At 33.5% G+C, this 23,463-nt stretch overlaps 1 protein-coding gene across 2 annotated transcripts; it reads right to left on the bottom strand.

Annotated features, from left to right (window-relative positions):
- Positions 1-186: 186 nt before the first annotated feature.
- LOC141642122 (DEAD-box ATP-dependent RNA helicase 10-like) lies at positions 187-7,222 on the bottom strand. Of its 2 annotated transcripts, XR_012543191.1 has the most exons (14): positions 6,870-7,222; positions 5,814-5,943; positions 5,497-5,566; positions 5,134-5,196; positions 4,941-5,015; positions 3,926-4,045; positions 3,383-3,424; positions 3,216-3,290; positions 2,373-2,516; positions 2,066-2,203; positions 1,552-1,663; positions 1,389-1,477; positions 773-1,148; positions 187-300 (listed from the first exon to the last, which is right to left on the bottom strand). XR_012543191.1 is itself a non-coding variant. In XM_074450808.1 (13 exons), the coding sequence occupies exons 1-13, from the start codon at positions 7,006-7,008 to the stop codon at positions 1,026-1,028; spliced, it is 1,320 nt and encodes a 439-aa protein (XP_074306909.1). In that variant the 5' UTR covers positions 7,009-7,222; the 3' UTR covers positions 210-1,025. The 2 variants fall into 2 exon arrangements, 1 of the variants encoding a protein (XP_074306909.1); XM_074450808.1 differs by having other exon boundaries at positions 210-1,148.
- Positions 7,223-23,463: the final 16,241 nt, after the last annotated feature.

Genomic DNA, 23,463 nt, shown 5'->3' with positions numbered 1-23,463 from the left:
TTCAGCCTGAGCAGTATGTTCTAGTCTGGTCCAATCTCAACTTATACTCACCCTTTTAGATCTCAACTTATACTCACCCTTTTAGTTACTTACATCAGGGTTTGCTTGGTTATTTTGCACTTTTTGGTTGATTCTTTCAATTTAGTTGTTTCTAAGTCTATATAAACTATGTAGGATGTTAACTAATTTCTGATAAAGTTACATTATTATTTATTAAGCAAATGTCAATTAGTTTAGCTAAGAAGGAGACCATAACTGTCACAATTGCGTTACTCAGGTGCATAAATGTGTTGTTTGAATCTGACCGCATGATATTTGACTCTGCACCTTAACCTCTGATATTCAGGATTGTCAATTTCCTCAGCCAGCCGATGCGAGAAAGGAGCCATATAAACAGCACCATGTTCTTTCATCAACGGCAAAGCAACATTTCTATACCAACTGATTGGAGCATCTCTGGGAGGCTGCATCTGAATATATTTACAAAACAAAATAGAAGTTGGCAACCATTCTGTCTTCAGCTCTTCACAAGACACTGTAGTCTGTAGGGAATTCACAAATGAGGATCAGAACAACAAATGTCGTATGAGACGAAAAATGCTGTTTTCAACAATTGACAACAAAAGTCCTCAAAATGTGTCTCAAAAACTATGAAATCATGAAATGAACAATACAACAACAACAACAACAACATCAGAGCCTTAATCCCAAAATGATTTGGGGTCGGCAGACATGAATCATCCTTTAGAACCGTCTATGGGTGAACACACACCTCAAAAAGCGAATGGTTCACCAGATAATGAAAGCGTGAGTACAAATAAATTACATCGGATAGTTCAAAGTCGTCTCTAACATACAGGACTAGAACGTTTCGACCAAAATTGTTGCTACATGACGTCTCTAACTGGTGGCGGGAAGGCGCGGGGTTGGGATTCAATGAACCATTGTTAAGTTCCATCTTCTGTCCCACAAGGAGGGAGTCGAGCAGAACATGGTAAAACGGATAACACGAGGGGTCTGTTGTATCATCTTCTTCTTTGCTGCTTGTTTGATTTTCTAGAATTTTGTTTGTCCATATATTTTTGAATCTCTTCCCCCTCTTCATCTCCCATACCTTTCCTCTTCCTTCCTCCAGATTCCTTTATTTTCTGTAAGGATACAAGCCAGCAGAACAACAAATAGTAATTTAAGTAAATGAACAACCCGAACGTGCTGAAATCATCTTATGGGATTGGGAGGAATACGTACCCTGTACCCATATGAAAATTAATGAATACCATGTATTTAGGTTGGGTCTCCAAGTGAGATGGTACACTTATATATGAGACGGTCTTACTTGAGAAACCAACTCATACATGCCAACACTATTTCATGCAAGGAATACGTACCATGTGTGCAATCCTTTTTGCTTCAGTAACACGTTCAAGCAGAACCAACACTTCCTCTTCCTCAGCAGGATGTTTCGGTAATTTCTTACCTGTAGAGCAGAGGATATAGATGAGCACTGCGACCAAATACAAATAAAAATGTAATACATGGGAGAATAATAACCTAACAAGTTCTCTATCTGGATAAACCACTCAATTTCATACTGATTGACTAATGAGATAGCAACTCCAGTTCTTCCAGCACGAGCAGTTCTTCCTACACGATGTATATAATCCTGAAACACATAATTGCCATTAGACACCAAAGTACAAAACTAATGCATACAATCCTACGTAAAACAATAATTGCCTTCAAAGGGACATTCGTATTATATTTTGGTTCCCAAGTTAAGTTTTATCAGCAGCTTTACAGAACAAAGTTTTTGTCAACCAAGAGTCAAGGCTCTGGAGGGACCAACAGAAGCTTGTCCCTCTATGCATTCTGCTAACCACATAGATACTCACAAGCCAAAAAAAAAAAAAAAAAAAAAAAAAAAACAGTAAGACTGCATCAGTTCTACTTCCATATACCATGATATGTTTATAAACGAGTACATCGTTCCCACTGTCCACAAGGCAGAGGGCGAGGAAGAGGAAGATTTCTGTACAAAAATTTATTATCCAGACAATGTACTAACCTTGGAATTAGATGGAATATCATAATTTATGACCATATCAACCGAAGGTATATCAAGACCTCGACTGGCTACATCCGTTGCGATGAGAATATTGCACTCTCCAGCTTTGAACTTGTTTAATGCCCCAAGTCTTTTTGCCTGCCATATAAGAGAAAAACAAAAGGAGTTTAAAATCAAGGGCGTATAGAATCTCCACTCAGGCTTTATGTTAACAAAGAGCGGGGAACTGATGGAAAGGCCAAACAACCAATATTCCATATAGAAAAGGAAATATTGAAGTTTAAGGTTAAGGTGGACTGAAGAAAACCTGAGTCATCTTGCCATTTATGGGAACAGCCCTTAAACCAAGGTTGCGGAGCATCAGCGCTACAACTTGAGTTGTATCACATGTACGAGTGAAAACCATGGAGCTCCCAGATAGCTCCATTAGAACATACAGAAGATAGCAATCCTGTGAACATATAGAGGGTCCCAATTTGTAACTATAACTGTGTATAAATTTGTAAAGAAGTGTATAATACGTAGTGAGTCCAAATATTTGCATCATTTCCATATTTAGAGTTTAGACTTTAGACTACCAAAAACGTACTCAATCCAATTCATAAAAAACTTCCATTTTTTACTAATTGGTTGATTTAGAAATACTTTCAGATATTCTGAGGTCAGTTTTGGTTGGAAATTACCTTACGGCAAGTAGGACCTAATGAGCCACTTGAATTACAAATATTGGTATCTTTAATCATGTATTCCTACTTAAATCTAGCACAAATGAGAAAATGGGAAGTATTTTGTAACATGAAGGGAGTATTTCGCATAGATTCGTCTAGATAAGTGAGCTAAAGGCACGTCTAGGCACAAGGTCTCATGAGGCACTAGCAAACGCCTACGCTGCTATAGCAACCGTGTCTCTAATCTATTATTTCTAGAAAATTTATTTTGCCATGCTTTTTTCTCCTTTATTCCTAAGACGAGAGATGATTCACTGCTGCACAGAAATATGAGGCGAGAAACTTGTAGCCAAGTTTACCTTAGATTCAAATCAAGTTTTGTCAATGGAATTTCAATAATTTGAAAAGGCAAATTTAAAAACTAAACTCAAAATCCGCGCATCCTAGAAAAAAGGAAAATCCACAAATCATGGATGACAAACCTTATATTTTGCAGGAATAAAACAAAATTCCTGTCTTAGAGTAGAAACAGTAGAATATTTAGAAGCTGATTCAATCTGCAAAGAATAAAAATTTTAAATTTGTCATTAGAGGCAAAAATAATAATATTAGAAAAATACATGTCACTCATTCCATAGTAAATTCTCACCTTAACAGGATTTCTTAGACAGGCTCTTTGAAGCTTCTTAACCTGTCACAGGGGAGACATATTGTATCACCTTAGCTCATGAAATGTTTAAGCATAGAAACTTCAAATAACACCATTCCATAGTTTTACTGATCTAACAGCATTACCACAAGTCCACGATGCCTCGAAATTTACAGACTATGGCACAGGAAAGAGACCTGTGTACTTAACCTTACCCTTATTACTAAAAACACAAAGAGGTATTTTACAAATGGCATTATAAAATCCACATGCAACAGCTTGTTACTGAACAAACAAAGCTCGTAGTTAAGAAGGAAAACGGGACAATTCACTGGTTCTCCCCAAAAAAAATCACAATTCATTCAACAAGAACCAACATCAACCAAGGCAACTGAAAAGAAGCTGAATTTATCTCCTTTAACGGTAAGATCGACACTGAAAGACATTTTCTAAAAGCTGGCAGGCAAAACAGCTACAAGAAAGATTGACAATAATAAACAGTAGCATACACATATAAATCAAATGAATATCGGGTAGGCTTACCTTTTTGGTCATGGTTGCAGAAAACAAATAAGTTCGCCTTTCCAGGGGGATTACTTTTAAGATATCATCAAGTGATTTTTCAAATTCCTCATTCAATAATCTATCGGCCTCATCCAATACCTGTACAAAAGGGAAAAGAATAATAATTTAAACATAAATGCTGCAGAACTGAAAGACAAATCAACCCAATCGATGATAGCCGTATGACCATCATTTTTCAATGCTCCTACGTTCTAATATAAATGCTACACTATGTATCCTTGAGTCTTGAATTATACAGTTATTTTTGTATTCTTGAGGAACATTACCAATAATATGTACCTCAAAAATTTCGCAGAAGAACAGGCAAGGTATAGATTTAAATATAAGGTACATAAGGAGGAAAAACAGTATAGTGGTATATGAAATGCACCATAAGAAAAGGGGGATATAACTCCCAAGTGTTTAATAGCTGTTTATCTAAACAATGTCGCCCACTAATGAGACACCAAACACATGCTTCATGGCAATGTCCAAATTCAGGCATATAACACAATTTAATGACATTAAATGGACTTTTTTCACTAGATATAAGAACATATATATAATATCCTCGACAGCATTTAATAAATGCCATTCCTAAAGTACAATTACATTACCTAGGTGCATCAAAGACTCACGCCTAGAGAGACATAAGGGGGGCAGAGGTAAGCAACACAACACTGCAAATTAAAAACTTTATGTGATCTATCTATTCCATCTCTTGATTCCCAAAGAAGACCTCCTACCAGATGATCTATAAGGAAATTGCATCAAGAATTGTATGGACCGATGTCTACTTAACGCTAAAGAGCATGAAGCCATAAACAGCTTAGTGTGTCATTTTTGTTTTATTCGGACGTATTTAAATTCAAATAAGAGTGAGTGGTTCGGCCCACTGGAGATAGAAATAAAGTGACCTCCGTAATAATAATGTGCCATTTCAGAAACACAAACATAAAACGGATGAACAAAATTACACTAAGCGAAAGCATACCAGATACTTTAAAGTTCTAAGTGAGAACCCCTTGGTATTGGTCAAATGGTCCATAAGGCGTCCAGGCGTTGCGACCTTAGACACAAAAAATTAGATGGTGAGCAAGGCAAAACAAATTTAATATAAAAATTATAGGATCCAACAATAGATAAGATAATAAGAAAACGTTAAGCAAGCTGAGCGTGCTACTTACTACGATGTGAGGCCGTTTAGCAAGGGCAAGCTGTTGTTGATTCATGTCCACTCCTCCGACAAGCTACATAAAAGATAACCTTTTCAGAATTCAAAATTCATGTAGCCCAAAAATATGGCTTTTTTCTTTATAAGTCCACTAATCTAACTCCAGGTGTAATTGAAAGAAGTTATACTCCCTGTTTTTATGTTAACATCTATGTCTGAGCCAACCTCAAGAGGATACAATGGCACATTAAGATATTAATTAAAATGTCCACCAGTGTCACTAAAGGCTAAACTAAATCCAAAAGCTACGTTGACATGAATAACCAAATCTCTCCATTAATAAGGCAGAAACAACAGAGACATTGAGAAAACGTACCACTGCAGTTTTTAAGCTAATACCAGATCCTAATGCTTCAAACTGTTCAGCAATTTGAATTGCAAGCTCTCTGAAAGCAGATTGAAACAGAATATAAATGGTATTTACGAGAGTAATACGAAGTACCAATTCAAATTTATATAAAGGTACAATGTCGACTTAGTCTGCTCAATTCAACCATAAAACAACTTCAAGGTTACATTTTTCCGAGAGTTGTACACTAAAGTCCGAGAATACAGGGTACCATCCTAGCATTCCACTAGTACAAAATGAAGTAACAACAAAAGAAACAAAGCAGACACTTGAAATCAAATTACCGGGTCGGAGCAAGTACAAGACCAAAGAAGGGAGTAGCAGTCTTTGCCTCCAGTAATGCCTGAATTATCGGCAACGCAAAAGCTGCAGTTTTTCCAGAACCAGTTTCAGCAAGCCCAATTATATCCTTTCCTGAACATTGATCACCCAAATTAACACTACCACTCATCAAAATTCTTTTATCCCGCAAACTTACAGAAATCAATTAAACAACACTAAAATTACAGTGATAGCAGTCAGTGGGAGGAACTCAGGGGGGCTCGCCGCACTGAAATTTGAAAACTTCAGTTAAAATTTTTGCTTTTTTCTTCCTAGTTTACCTTATTGCATTAGTAGTTCTTTTCCTCCCACAACTATAAATCCAGGTTCTGCCTTATTCCATTACTAATTCGTCCCCAATAATTTTCTCCCTCCACAACAACAAATCCATGTTCCGCCTTACTGCATTCCTAATTCGTCCACCGGAATATTTCCACCTCGCAATTATATACCCCAGTTCCGCCTTGTTGCATTACTAATTCGTCCCAATAATTTTCTCCTCCTACCTTATTGCATTACTAATTCCTCCCCAATAATCCCCCACCAACCATAAATCCCGGTTCCGCCTAGGGGTATTAATGAGACGAGACAGCTCGAGATCGGCTTGTGTGATTATATAAGATATTGTTCATATTTTATAAAAATATTTTATCATGATTATATATTTATATATTAGTATCAAATATATCAAATATCTTACAGATTTGCCAAATATTTTAACTTTAACCTTCTAGCCTTGTTATAAAAATATGTGGAAAAAAAATCAAAGAAATTAACCATTATATATAAGCTCGATTTGAGCTCGAGTTTGCATTAAAGCTCGCAAGCTTGATAGCGAGCAAATTTTTTACAAGCACAAGATTAGCTTGAGATTGAGTTTTGGTTCTTGAGCACAAGCCGAGCAAGGCCAAGCTCGGGCTCGACTCGGCTCGTTAGCACCCCAGTACTGCTACTACTTCCGCCTTATTACATTACTAATTATTAATTCGTCCCCAATAATTAAAAACAAAAATCAATACCTTGAAGAGCGTGAGGGATTGAATCAGATTGAATTTTGGTAGGTTTAGTCCACTCTAATGCTGTACAAGCTTCGACTAAAGCGTCGCAAACTCCAAGCTCTTTGAATGATTTCGATTCTTCATGGTTTTCTTCTTCCATTTTTCTGTGATTAGTTGATTTTTCTGGTGTGAAATTATTGACTAGTGATTGTTGTACAGTTTGTGGGAGTAAAGAGAGACGATTGAATTAAATTGAAGTGAAGAATTGGGGAACTTAATTAGGGGTTTAGGGTTTTGATTCTGAGAAATGAAGGACGAGACATTTGAGCAATTGGCAACCCTAATTGGTGGTTTATTAGACATGTTTGAGTAAAAAATTTGATTGCAATTTTAAGAAATTTAAGCTACTAGCTTAATTATTGGAATTGTTCATATAGATTGTTTTGCTCATATAATTTTGAGTTATTAGTTTTATGGAGCTAGTTGCTTAAATGGACTGCAAGAAAATCATGAGAAAAAGAAACATACATCGAATCTCAGATTTTACTTGTTTTTGAGCATTTTTCTATTTTTTCTGAGTTTGTTAACTCAAACTCTTTTTGTTTTTGAGCATATGTGTAGATTTTCTGAGCTTACTAAAGTTTATAATTTAGATTTTATTTTTTTCCGTTTAAACTCAAATTTATGTAAGTTTTATATGTAATGTTTTTGAATTTTATTTTAATTTTTTTGAGCTTAATGTTTTAGTAAACGAACTCATAAACTTTATAGTAAGACTCATAATTTTTAAAACAAAACTCAAAAACTTTACTATAATGCTCATAAAGTATAAACTGGTGGTAGTACATCGGATGTATAATCCACTTACTGGAAAAACATGGCTAATAGAAAAATAATGTCTTATTTATATGAATGAAAAGTGTTAGGTGAGTCTTATTAAGCTAGTAGTAAATTATTAGTTTTACCATTTGAGTAAATTGTAGCTGGAAATTGTTGTAACTCAAAACAAATATTGTGGCAAAGAGAAGCTAGTACCTACTTGCATACCACTGGAGATGCTCTTACTGGTTTTGCAGCTCCGGATTTTCACCCTACATATTTTGCTCTCATTTTCATGATTCTTTTTTCAAATTGGAGGCTTTCTAACAAATAAATTAACGAAATAGGTCGAGTTTCAAAGTTATTACCCAAAAGGCCAAAATGAATCCACGTAGGATCGAATTTGACAAAGTCGGGTTAAAAAATCAAATCGCTCACCGGCCAATGACTTGAAGTCAAATCTCTCAGAGGGAGCGGCTTGTTTCCTTGACATTATTCAGCCTTTATGCCTCATAAATTGTTGGTCTTATAGATCGCTGAGGGGGAAAACGATCTAAGGCCAAGTTGATCGCTCCCAAGGCGATTTGCTTTGAAGTACCATAATGAGTTTAGGGTGGGCTTAAAGCGACAATTTGGGTATGGTCGCTAAGCGGGAGAGCGACTTGAATACGAGTCTAGGTTCGGTGATGACGTGGACCCATATTCGGTAAATACTTTGAAACTCTACCTATTTCGTTAATTTATTTTTAAAAGAGCCTATTTTCGAAAAAAAAAAAACATTTTCATACTACGACCTCCACCTTTGACAACCCAACTCCCATGCCAGCACCGTCGCCACCGGCCACCTAGAACAATGTCGGTCACCCAACCCCTACCACCGATTCCCAACACACTCTCCCTCACCATCTCCTCCCGCTCCCGACCACCGTCGATCATGACATCGACGTTCACCCGCCCTCATGCCAGCAAAATCCGACTCTCTTGTTGGCGACCCATCAGTCCGCCCTACCTGCCATCGCCCCCCATCATATTAATTTTAACTTTAACATGAATCCTAAGTCAATCGAGAAACACAAAATTTCACTTTAGACGGATACTATCCGTCTAAAGTTGAAGACGGGTCAAATATGTCACTATTTCAAGGGAAAAACTACAATTTAATTAATTATAAATGCAATTACTGAATTAGTTCTATACTTCTACGCCCAAATTATCATCTTATTGAAAAATTTTGTGTTGTATTTTGGGTAGAGGTGCAAAGTTATGGAGAAAATTGATTATGTTTGATTTTTCTTAGGGCGGGGGTTGTCAAATAGAAAGCTAGGTACAGATGGGTAAAATTTGTATTGTAGATTACTTTTTTTTTTATTCTTTTTTTTTTTAAATCAGATGTTATTCATCGTTCGTTATATTTTAGGATTGAATAAGTTTAGGTCTGGACACTATCACAGTCTAAATGGAAATCTTTTAGCTTAGATATGTAGTCCTTTCTTAAATTTCAATCATTTATAGTTAGGCAACTTAGGTATGCAAATGAATTGAAATTTAAGTTTGGATTCCAACTAAACTTTGTATTTCAAGACAAATCTTTGTAACATCTTACTATAATTCAAATATTTCATCTTCAAAATATATAAACTCAATATCAGTGGTTGATTAGATTAACACTAAAAACGGTAGTTTAAACCACTAGTTTATTTAAGAATTTTTTGTCAAACACAACCTTTAAAAAACTTTTTTTTTTCAAACACCACCTTTAAAAAAAAAAGTGAAAAAAAAAGTTTGTCAAACACAACCTTTAATAATTTTTTTTTTTTGTCAGACACGACTTTTTGGCCGCTTGCAATGGGGTGACTTTCAGTCTATATTTAAGATAGCAAACGAGGTCGGTTTGAGGTGTTCTTGGACTTGTTGGAAAAGTGGGAATACAGACTTTCTAGGAGTTCTCAACACGGTGGCCAAAGGTGGCCTTATGTGGGGTCAATTGGTGCGTAAAATAAGGCTGGTCAAAGAAAGGGTTAGAAGTTTGGGTTTACAGTGGGTTGTTAGAGGGGTTTTCGAGGGTCTTTTAATGGGGTTATGATATTTTGTTTGGTATGAAATTTGGTATGTAGATTGAAAGGAGTGCAAGGTATATCGTAGTTGTATTGTTTGTGATGTATGTTGGTTGTAAGTGGTGGTTCAAGGGAGTGAATTGACCCACGCGAAAATCCTACTTTAACTTACATCAACCCCATGTGACAGGCCTTACTTTATACACCAATCTACCCCTTATAAGTCCATCTTTGACCACCGTGTTGACAACCGCTGGAAAGTCTGTACTCCCACCTTTCCAACGAGTTCAAAAACACCTCAAACCGATCTTATTTGCTATCTCAAACATCAACTGAAAGTCACCCCATTACAAGTGCTCAAACTTTGGCCAAAATGTCGTGTTTGACAAAAAAAAAAATTATTAAAGGTTGTGTTTGACAAACTTTTTTTTTAAAGGTGGTGTTTGGAAAAAAAAAAGTTTTTTAAAGGTTGTGTTTGACAAATAACCCTTTATTTAATTTTATGAAACTACTCCGTAAATTTTAATTATCCCCTATTTACTAAATGAATAGGTGTAACTCCAAGTTTTCCCGCCTAAAAATATTTCCTAGAATGGTGCTTATTATTTTTAGCATATACTATATGTGTGGACATGATAAGTTATAAATGGATATAATCTTTTGTATTTAAGTATTTATAACATTTAATATTTCACGTTCTACAAAAATTTATCTCCGATCTTTTTAGAATAAGGAAATTCTTATTTTAAAGAACTTATTGATAAAAATTTATTGACTTTCTATGATAAGAAGTTGCGCCTAAAAAAATATGATATTAGTAAATATTTGTTAAAATTCTTAACTTTTTATGATAAAAATGTGCAGATAAAATATATGTTATATTAGTAAATATTTGTAAATTAACATCATTAATTTTTTTGGTAAAAAAAAAAACTCATTTTGTTACTTCTTACGATTTGAACTTTTATTTATTTCTCTAATCAAAATACATTAAGGAGAAACATTAAAAATAGGTGAATTGTCAATTTAAATTATATAAATCTATATATATACATAAAAGAGAGTTTTTTCGAGCGATTCTAGAGCGTCCACATCATCAAAAATTAATTTAGGAAAGTTTCATAAATAATATTTTCCACATAAAAAATAAAGTGGAGAATCTTTAATTATTATAATATCTATATTTTCTATTTTATATTCATGAGAAGTTTCTAATTTTTATATAAAAACTTTGACATTTCATTTGGTAAAAAAATGTCGTTATAAAAATTATGAAGATACTATAATCAGATTCGTGGTAAAAAATGCTTTCATTAGAGTATAGATTTCATATGATTTGCACATATTAAAGATGGTGTACTTCTTAGTATGTTATATGTCCTACATTGAAAAACAATATTAGTGTGGTGATTATAATACGTATAAATTATAAAATTGTCCTATATCGAAAGATTAACATAAGGTGGGTGATCCTATGATTATAAATAGGAGTCATCATTGGAACCTATATACCAACCAAAAACCTTTTGAGTCTCTTAAGAATTATTTTGGAGAGCTCTTAAGAGTTTATATCATTTTTTTTTTTTTATTTATTTTTTTTTTTGGCAGCAATACATAAAAGTTTACAAACTACGTCCCCCTCATGGCCCTCTTAGCGAGGTCATGGGCGGTCCTATTAAAGCATCTAGGAACAAAAGAAAAACTTAAACAATGAAACATCGGAAATAAATCGCCCATATCATCTAGAATCCCTTTAACCAGGTGATGCATATGTTCCCTTCCAGTTATTTGGAGCAAAAGCTTGAGACAATCCGTTGATACATCTAAGTGTCGAATCCCTTGGTCCCTTGCCCAAACCAGGACATCCTTCATCCCAATAGCTTCAGCCTGCATCGCAGATTGCGCCTTTATTTTGATACCTTTATGGAAAAGAGTGGTTCCATCTGCCGCAGTTGCCGCCCATCCAATGGCGGCCTCCTTAACTGACTTCCACCCCGCATCAACCATAACCTTTGTGGTAGCACACGGAGATGCCGCACCAACCACGTAGAAGAGGAGACCATCCCTCGGATCTATGGGCTCCATGTGTGAACAAGTCAGTCTACCCCCAACTTTTTTATCCACGCCCCGTCCCTTATCCCCCTCTTCCCACGCCTCTAACACTACATCCACTGCACTTCGCCATATACCATAGAACATCTGAGGATGGAAAGTAACTTCCTGAAACACCACCCTATTTCGAACTACCCATAAGCACCACAAGGTTCCCAAAAATTTAATCTGTCTAGGGATCGCATCCTCCAACTTACCCAGAAAAAACAACCAATTAACAATCCAATCTCCAATATCCATAGACGGTGCGCAATTGACCCGTATGCCCAAATCCAAGGAAGCCCAAATACGCTGAGCGACACTACAGTCCCTAAAGAGATGTGCTCTGGATTCCATTCTCCCGTCGTCAGCCACACACATTTTACATCTAGTGTCAACCTGGAAACCCCGCTTATCAAGGCTCAACCCTACAGGAAGGGAATCAGAAATAAGCCTCCATAAGAACACTTTCCATTTCTGTGGGACTTTAAGTTTCCACAAGACCTTTTGACAGAAACTACCACTTGTAGCACTCAAACGTGTCTTATCCTTATTGCTTGCATGCGTTTCCATGAAATGAGTAAAAGCAACTCCATACCCACTTTTCACCGAGTACTCACCATTAATCGTACGTGTCCAGTAGATGGAATCATGAGTTTGTGAAGCACAAACAGGCATCGCCAGAATATGGTCCACCACATCCTTGTGGAAAAGATACCTGATCCGTTGCTCATCCCATTCTCCATTCACTTGATGAATATCACTAATCGTTAGATCTTTTAAAGCAACATTCTCCGGGTGTAGTGCCTCATCACTCGGTTCCGGAACCTCACCATTAACCCAACGAGTGGTCCACACATTAAGGTTGGAATTTATTCCTGGTTTCCAAGCAACGTTTTTAACTAACAACTCCATTCCATACCTCACACTTCTCATTCCCCATGACACATTCCCCATCCTTTTAAAATCCAAATTACTATTCATCCCTTTCCTTCCAAAAAGCTTTGCTCTAAACACCTTACAAAACAAGGACTCGTGTCCCGACACAATTCTCCAAGCATGCTTAGCTAGTAAGGCCTGATTCAAGCATCCAATATTTCGTATACCAAGACCCCCCGCACTTTTCGGCAAACTCAGAAAATTCCTACTACACCAGTGAGTACTCTTACCTGATCTACATCCCGCCCACCAAAAATGCGATAACAAAGAATTAATCTTGTTAGTCACACTTACCGGTATCTTGAATACCGATAGAAAGTAATTTGAGAGATTTGATAGAACCGATGAAATCAGGGTAAGCCTACCAGCCGATGATAAGAAAATGCCATTCCACGAGGAAATCCTCTTCATCACACAATCAGTCAGTGCCATGAATAAATCCCGCTTTGATCCTTGAAAATCAGTTGGGATCCCCAAATATTTACCAATACCGTTATTGTTCCCAATATTAAGGACCTTAAGGCACACTTGGACCTGTCTTAATCTCATACTTGGACTAAAATGGACCCCTGACTTAGCATCATTAATCCTTTGACCCGATGCTCTACAGTAAGCATCCAAAATCAATTTCAACTGTTTTGCAGAATCACCCATATCCTGAAGGAAGAACACAGCATCATCCGCAAAGAAAAGATGAGTCAAAGGAGTCACTTCCTTACATAGCGGGATGCCCTTGAGAACCCCACGGTTCTGAGCTTGGACGACCATCCCCGATAAAACTTCCATACACAGAATGAATAAGTAAGGGGATAGCGGGTCCCCCTGCCTAAGACCACATTTTGGCGAAAAAGAGTTAAGGGGCGATCCATTCAGCAAGATCTCATACGAAACCGTCGTAACACAATTCATGATCAAACTCATAGTCCTTTCTGGAAAACCAAACTTACGCAAAACCTTAGCTAAAAAACTCCAATGAATCCTATCGTAGTATGATATATATATTTTATATATTATGTATTATATTCAAGTGATGTTTATAATCTTTATATAAAAATTTATACATCTCATTTGCCAAAAAAGTATTATAAAAAAAATTATGAAAATTATATTATAATAGATTCTTGGTAAAAGAAATGCTAGCATTAGAATATAGTACAGAGTATCATATTGTTTGCATATATTTTTAATTATGATAAAAAAATTAAAAACAAACGTTATATTATAATAGATTCTTGGTAAAAGAAATGCTAGCATTAGAATATAGTACAGAGTCATATTATTTGCATATATTTTTAATTATGATAAAAAATTAAAAACAAACGTACGAATATTAATAAATAGTACTACCTCCATTCAAAACCAAATACAACATTTTCATTTACACACTTGCCAAGACACAAATTACAACGTAAATATCTTTAAGTTTACAATATAAAAGATTTAAAAATTTGATATTCTCATTGAACTTTATAGGTGAATCAAATAAGATCTCACGTGACCATATTTTGTCTTAGATATTGCAAGAAATCGTAAAGATTATATTCGTTCATGAATAGTGTAAAAAAAGGAATGTTGTATTTCGTCTTGAATCGAGGAAGTATAGTGTTTTCTCATTATTATTAACCCGGGTTAGATGTCGAATTATGTGCGAAAAAGATGGTACATTTCTAAGTATGTTATTTGTCCCACATTGAAAAATATGTTGATGTGGTGAATATATTACGTATAAATAATAAAATTGTCCCACATCAAAAGTTTAACATAAGGTGGTGATCATATGATTATAAATAGAATGCATTCATAGAACCTAAATACCAACCCAAAACCTTTCGAGTCTCTTAAACATTGTCTTGAAGATCTCTTAAGAGTTTATATCATTATCTCCACGGTATGATATATATATATATATATTTTTTATTTTATGTCCAAGGGATGTTTATAATTTTATATAAAAACTTATACATCTCATTTAGCAAAAAAGTAACATATTTTTTTTTTGAAAAATTATATAATTAGATTCGTGGTAAATAAATGCTAGCATTAGAATATAATATCATATTATTTGCACATATTTTAATTATGATAAGAAGTTAAAAAAAATGTACTATACGAATATTAATAAATAGTATAGTACTCCGTATTTGCTTATTATTATTAAATTGGGTTAGATGTCGAATTAGGTGCGAAAAAGACAGTGTATTTCTAAGTATATTGTTTGTCTCACATTGAAAAATAATGTAGGTGTGGTAAATATACTACATATAAATAGTTGAATTGTCCCACATTAGAAGATTATCATGAGGTGAGGTATCACATGATTATAAAGAGGAGTCATATTTGAAACTTAGGGGTATCAACCCAAAATCTTTTGAATCGCTTAAATATTATCTTAGGGAGTTCTTATAAGAGTTTGTATTAACGACAAACCTTTGTTACAACAATAGCATACAAATATTAATCACGTAGATACTTATAAAAGAGATTATATATTACTATATTAGTGATATTATAATGTTTATTTTAAGACAATCGATAATATAATAACTTTATTTAAGACAAAATCATAATTAAAAAATAAAATGGGTGCTAAATATACGTAAATTGGTTATTAATGTGTCAGATATAATGATAATCTCTGCACTAAAATAAAAAATTTATGAATTATAATACAATCAAGTGTTGCATAAAAAGATCTTGAATTCACAAACAAATCAATAATGAGCTTTTTACTTTGATATATAATAGAATTAAATCTTTTTAACTTTCAAATATAGGTAATTATTACGCCTCATTACATTTGAGTAACTAAAACACATCATAATTTTTAACCATTAATCAAAATCGCACAAGAAAAGGAAAATATTTTGCATTTGTTAATACATTTTATTGCTTCGTCAATTACATCTTAAAAGTCGTGTTAGGAAAAAAAATGTAATTTAAATCATATCATTTGTACATATTTTAATTATGATAATAAATGGAAAAAAAACGTACAAATATAAATAAATAGTATAGTATTTTCTCATTATTAAATCGGGTTGGATATCGAAATAGGTGCAAAAAACATGGTGTACTTTTTCGTGTGTTATTTGTCCCACATTGAAAAATAATGTAGGTGTGGTAAATATACTACATATAAAAAGTTGAATTGTCCCACATCAGAAAATTATCATAAGGTGGGTGATCCTAAAAATTAATTTAGGAAAGTATCATAAATAATATTTTTGATGTAAAAAATAAAGTGGAGAATCTTTTAATTATTATAATATTTATTTTCTATATTATATTCAAGTGATGTTTCTAATTTTTATATAAAAACTTTTACATTTCATTTGGCAAAAAAATATCGTTAAGAAAATTATGAAAATAACATAATTTGATTCGTGGTAAAAATGATATCATTAGCAAAAAGATTTCATATAATTTGTACATATATAAAATTGTGTACTTCTTAGTATGTTATATGTACCACATTGAAAAATAATGTAGGATTATATAAAAATAATAGAATTGTCCCACATCGAAAAATTAACATAAGATGTGGTAGTCTTATGATTATAAATATGAGGCACCCTTGGAACTTAGGTACAACATCTTTTGTGTCTCTTAAATAAGATGCTTTGACTTTTGATCATATCTAAATAAATGATTAGACATAAGATGTAAATATTAAGACCTTATAACCATTTTTTGTTACTAAGTTAATTACCCCGTTGCAACGCACGGGCATCCAAACTAGTAATACATTAAAGTAAAACTCTATAAATACCGTGCATATATTGATTGCACGAGGTCTATATTAGTAACTCTATATAAATACCGCGCATTTAATGCGCGGGATCTAAACTAGTTGTATACTATGGCCCTGTTCTTTTGGACTTAAAGTCACTTAATTTAAGTTAACTTCAGATCCTATAAGTTCAGTTCAAATCATATAAGTTCGATTCGATTCGAGATCCTATAATTTCGATTCGATTCGAGATCCTATAAGTTGATTCGATTCGATTCGAGATCCTATAAGTTGATTCAGATCCTATACTCACTTAATTTAAGTTCGATTCGAGATCCTATAAGTTCGATTCGATTCGATTCGAGATCCTATAAGTTTAGTTCAGATCCTATAAGTTCAGTTAAGTTCAGATCCTATAAGTTCAGTTAAGTTCAGATCCTATAAGTTCAGTTCAGATCCTATAAGTTCAGTTCAGACTTATAAGTTCAGTTCAGTTCAGATCCTATAAGTTTCAGTCCAAAAGAACAGGGCCTATGTACTAATTATAACAAATCATAATTTTCAATCCATTCCAATCTAGGACTTGACTGCACCAAAAAAATCATGTTTGATCTAGTCCAATTCCGAAAATAATTTAGGTATGGTATTCTGTCTACCTAATTTAATTCAACCTTTTATCTAACCTAACTGTTTTAGTCTGGTCTAATCTTAAAAGTTAAAAATATATTTACAAGTCACCACGAATTTCAAAAAGAGATAGATTCACACTATTTTAATAGATTCTTCAATTTGGTTGTTTTAATTTGTAAGTGCATCGAATCTATGTAGGATATTAAGTAATTTATCTTGTAAAATTATGCTAATAAGCAATATAGATGATGAGTTTATTAAGTTACATATAATGAGAGGGGTACTTATTATTCATTAATGAGAGGGTATATATGACTTGCCTGTAAACCTATTTATAATAAAGTGCTCCTAAATTGTTATTTGTACTCACTACCTTGGAAAACCAAGATGAGTAGCATCACTCCCATTTGCTAGCACAAATTCTTATTTCAGACCGCCATATCCGTCTGAAATTGTCAGACGGATACCATTTCCTCTCACAAAAAACCCATTTAGGATGTGAGTGGGAAAGCACATGGGGGTGTCCCACCATCCATGTGCTTCTCACTTGTGAGAGGTCTTATTACAGTCTGAAATAAGGCGGTCTGAAGCAAGACGGATTGGCTAGCTAGGAAGGCCTTCCTAAAAGCTTTCTAAATAATGAGCTAGAAAGGCATTGCTAAAGGCTTCCTAAATAACGGGGGTATTACACGTTCACAATAAATAAACCAATTTTGAAATTTCAAAGCACACATAATCTACAACAAAGTTCTTGTCAACAATAAACAAAATTTTCTAAGGTTCATACTATATTGCTGTTTTTTTTTTTATTAGGAAAGAAAACTAGGTTGATCCTCTAGGGTAGGACCAACATATCTCATCCTTTCGAATGAGGGAGGTAATTTGAAGCCACCGGCTATCAAATCACCTCGAAAGAGTTGGACATAAATGTCTAATAGAAGCCATGAAGTCAACAACCTTGTTGGTTTCACGAAAGCAATGTTTAATTATTACTTCATCGAAAAAATGAATGTTTAATTTCACATCCTTGATTATATTAGAAATTGCTCAATGAATTTGTCAAGTACCTCGAATTGAGTTAATAACACATAAATTATCACCCTCCACAATTAACTTTGAGATTCCTAAGTATTTAGCTGCTAAAATACCTTATTTTAAAGCGAGAGCTTCCGCAACAAGGATACTATTGGATCCGCAATTTTTTGCTCCCAACAAAGCAGCTTTATTATCTTCTATTATCGATCCGTCAAAATTTAGCTTTAAGAAACCGTTTGTAGATTTTTCCCACCAAATTTCTTCCTTACTAGAGTTGTTTCTAGCTGACTCTTCTATCTCGGGATTGTTGAGATCCTTAAATCTAGTTACATTCCAGGTCTTAGTGCTATTATTACATAAAGTAATAAGTTTGCTGATACTTAAATTAACATTATTAAAGATAATATCATTTCTATGAAACCATGCATTCCACCAAATAAAAATAATTTTAATGAAATCATCTTTTGGAATTAAATATTTGAGATAATTAAGTTTCGTTATAAAACTTTGGCTTGTAATATTATCATAATTTGACAAAAACTCGTTGAAATTAATAATGTTCAAGTCTTGGATGACAGACTCAATCAACGGACATTCGTAAAAGAAATGATCTTTGTTTTCAATAGGATTGTTGCACAAAACACAATGAGATGGGACATCAATATGACTCTTGAGAAGTCAACTTTTCGTTGGAAGACCGTCAACACAGGCTTTCTAAAGAAAAAAAATTAATTTTGGAGGAATATTCAATTCCAAATCCACTGAAATTCACATTTGTCAAGAGCTTGATCGAACAAACCTTGCGCTAACCAAGTTGCTGTTTTGGTAGAGAAAATTTCATCTACGGACAATCCCCAAATGAGGGTATCTGAAATATCATTATGTGGCAGTGAAATGTTAGTAATCTGATTAACAATATCGTTATTCACTAAGCTGGATAATTTACAAACATCCCATTGTTTGTCTGAGGTTATGAAATCTTTAACCAAAAGATTAGGATTACGGTTACTACCATCATCAATCATACTGCTTATAAGTGGGTGTGAAAAAACCCAATTATCAGACCAAAACTTAATGTTGCTACCATTACCTACCTGCCATCTCAGTCCTTTTCTAAACAAAGTCTGAAGACTCATAAGTTTACGCCATTGCCAAAAAGATACTGAATTAGGCTTATGGTCAAAGAGTGAACAATTTTTCAAGTATTATTTAGTTAGCACTTTGACCCATATACGTTCCTTATCCATAAGAATTTTCCATAAAAGTTTCATTTGAAGAGCTTTAATAGCTGCTTCAGAAGATTTAATTCCTAAACCACCAACCGACTTTGGTAAACAAACTTTATGCCAACCAATCAAATTAGGAGAACGCTGGGAAGGATTCTTATTCCAAAGAAAGTCTCTATTAATTTTATCTAATCTATTATGGATCGATGAAGGAAGGAGGAAGCTTTGCATCTGAAAAGTTCCATTCGCGGCTAAATTAGCATTGACCAGAACTAGTCTACCTGCCATTTCGATAATTGAGTGCAAGAAGATTGAATAATATTCTCGAAAGTATTTTTAGTCACTCTGCTATCAATTATTGGACATCCTAAATACTTACCCAAATGAGCTTCCTCGTTCATATGAAGAATACCTCTAAAGGATTCACGAAGAGAATGCTCAATATTTCTAGTACATTGAAAAGTGGATTTGTCAAAATTAACAGATTGTCCAGAAATCGTGCAAAATTTATCTAAAATAGACTTATTGGTTCTACAACTCTGGTTAGAGGCTTTAACGAAAATGATAGTGTCATTTGCAAAAGTGAGAAAATGAATTTTCTCCACCCCGAATCCAATTCTAATACCAACCAGTATCACTAGAGCTAACATCACTATTTTTTTGTAGAGATCTTGCTAAAATCTCAGCGCACATAATAAATATATATGGCAAAAGTGGGTCTCCTTGTCGAATACCTCGAGTGGGTTTAAAAACGTCTCCCGGTGTTCCATTTACTAACACTGAGTAAATGCCATAATCCATGAAATCCACTTAGTATTAAAACCCATTTGCTTAAAAGTTTCCTCGATAAAATTTCATTCTAGTCTGTCGTATGCTTTCTCCATATCAAGTTTGATTGCAATCCAACCTCCTTTGCCTTTTTTACGTTTAAACGAGTTAAAAATCTCGTGTGCTAAAAGAATATTATCTTAAATGAAGCGATTAGGTGTAAAAGCACCTTAAAACGGGTGTATAATCTTATGCTATATTGCTATGGATCAACTCTCAACTCTCTTCCTCTAACTTGTCAAACTATAACGTTGTCAGAGCGAAAAAGCGTCGATCTTATGATTAGGACTGTAAACGAGCAAACTGTTACTTGATTGAATAAAAATAACATCCAACGTCCAACTTAAATAGCTCCCGTCTTAGTCTTAATCTTCTCAAGATACAAGACTCCTATATGAATAAAATAAAATAAATAAAATACTAAACTTAATCATCCAATTGTTTATAACAACTAACTTAATCTAGTTGTTAACTAGTGTAACACCCGTGAAAAATCACGGGTTGTGTTATTTTTTTTGGTGAGAAGACGATAAATTATATTTGTTAGATGATCATATACTTTATTTATTGTACACGTTATCTTCAGGAAAAAAAAAGAATAATAATTAAGATAAGTGAAATATAATTTTGATAGGTAGTCGTTATCATAGCGAAATAAATTAAATTCAAGTTGCAGTTAATTTTGACGGTGTTTTAATTAGATGGTGATATAATGTCTTAAAGATTAAACATTATACTAATAATTATAATGTTTTGATTTAATCGACTCCATAACGGTCCATGTTGTGAATGGGTTTCGAGTTTGATAAAATAAAATAGATGTCGAATATGGGCGTGGTTGGAGCCCAATAAATAAATAGCCCACCAAATGAATGGATATAGTCTGGAAACTTCATTGCAATCGTGTCATCATTTGTTTCACACATTTTATTAAAGTTTATGAAATCAATTTTATACTCTTCATTATCATCCTTCAACCAGATTCCCCATTTACTTCACTCGTCCAAAACCTTTCCCAATTATCATCATCAAAATCAAAGTAATGAATTCAAACTTCGTCTATAATCAAAGTCACGACTTTACTATCTTCAATTATTCGCCCAGATTCAAAATTTCTTGATTAATTTACAAAATGATCGAGAAATGACAATAAAAATTGTGAAAATGGTTGATTGATTAGATTATTATTGAAGATCAAGGTATGTTTATTCCGATCAACAATTTTCTGTTAATTTTTTTTTTATTCCGGTAAAGGCAAAATTGTTTTTAAATTTGTACTATAATTGTTTTTTTTTGATTGCATGTTGTTGAAAGTTGATGAAATAAGGCACTCCAGATCTCTAAAATGATGGATCTGTTGGTATTAAGAGTATTATTGTAGATCAAGGTTCGTTCATTCCGATCTACAATTTTGCATTTTTTTTTATTCCAGTAGAGTATTAGTCGACTTTTTAAAATTAAGAGGTTATTAATTTTTTTTTTTTTTTGATTGCATGTTGTTGGAAGTTGTTGCAAAGGCACTCCAGATCTTGTAACATGATGGATCTGTTGATATGAAGGTTGTTATTGTAGATCAAGGTGAGTTTTTCTGATTAACAATTTTGCATTTTTTTTTTTAATTCCGGTTAACTATTATTAAATTTGTTAATTCCGGTTAACTATTATTAACAATTATTAAATTATTAAATTTGTTAATTCCGGTTAACTATTATTAACAATTATTAAATTATTAAATTTTTTAATTCCGGTTAACTATTATTAAATTTGCATTTCGATGTCAACGTCAAAATACTTCTTGTGATCTGGGCTATTATAGCAATTAAGACTTTTTGATTAAATAAACAATCATTTTATGGTAGAATCAATACATGCAGCTGGAAAATATTGATGATTTAAACAATTTCTATAATTTTGTTATTTAATAAATACAAATTGAATCGGCATTTGTAATTTGGTTGTTATTTGCGACAGCATGATTATACTATGAAGTTGGAAATAAATAGCACTTGATCGATGTATACGGAGATCATTCAATTGCGGATCGGCTCTGATTTAAGGTGGGTTTGATTTCCATTTACTTTAACAAATTATGCTTGTATAAGTTTTATTTGTTGAAGTCAGTTCATTAAGGTTTATTGTGAAATTTGTTTACTGATATGCTTTTGATTATAGTCATATGTGTAATTGTTATTTTTTTCAGACCGTCTTAAATAAACTAATTTGAAGAAAAATTACGGCATAGTTAATGTTCATTTGGATATCTTAATTAACTGGTAAAAGTTTGATCATAGAATTCTGTAATTGGTAATATGGATTGGTTATTTTTAGTATAAGTAAATAAATGTTTTGATGAAGTTTGTAAATGGGCTCGTTTAGCGGTTAACCGGTTTTAAATTTTATTAATTTCTTGCACCGGATCCGAACCGGATTAATCCGGTAAACAGGTTTTTCTAAAAATTTGTAACCAAATCCGGAAACCGGATTATCCGCTCCGGTTTCGTAACCGGTTTCATATGAACAAAGAAATCAGCATGTTCTTCTTTTGATTATAGGGCTGATCAAAAGCGTGATGGCATCGTATTCTAGTGAATTAATGAATAAAAAATCAGCGTTTGTGTTTGAACGAAAAATGCAAGGACTGTAAATTAGGATTGAGGTTTGGTTTCTACAATTCCACGTTCCACACTTCCACTTGTCAACCTTTTTAGAAAATTTTCATTTTTAGTAAACCGGTTTTAAAACCGGGCTCCGGTTTTGAATTATTGAGATCCGAATCCGCTCCGGTTTAACACTAAAATATACGATTCGGATACCGGACCGAAAAATGACAGAACATTTCCGGGTTCCGTTTATCGATTTTTGGTTCGAATTCGGTTTTAAAATTCGGATCGGCTTTTTTTGCTCAGCCATAGCTGGTTTACTTGTTAATGTTCTGTCATTTTGTCTGAAGTGTCTATTGAATTTTTGATTACGTGTTTGAAAATGTAAATCACCAATATTGGATAATGACGTAATAATTGAGATTAATTATGATCACAGAAATTAAAGGAAATGTAAAAACAATAAAACATAACAAAAAGATAAAATAATACAAAAAAGGTTCAAGTACAAAGTTAATTGAGTCAATGTATCAACTTTCGAAAATCAAAGACAAAAATTACAGTTTCTCGAATATCTCCTTGTAAACAACATTCGTTGTTGTATTAGTCATTCCCCCTTCTTCGTCTAGAAGCAAAACTTTTAGACCTTTCCTACTTGTAACC

This window comes from Silene latifolia, chromosome 2 (assembly GCF_048544455.1).
Source record: "Silene latifolia isolate original U9 population chromosome 2, ASM4854445v1, whole genome shotgun sequence".
In the NCBI taxonomy this organism is placed as follows: domain Eukaryota; kingdom Viridiplantae; phylum Streptophyta; class Magnoliopsida; order Caryophyllales; family Caryophyllaceae; genus Silene; species Silene latifolia.
This window is presented reverse-complemented; position numbering and strand designations above follow the sequence as displayed.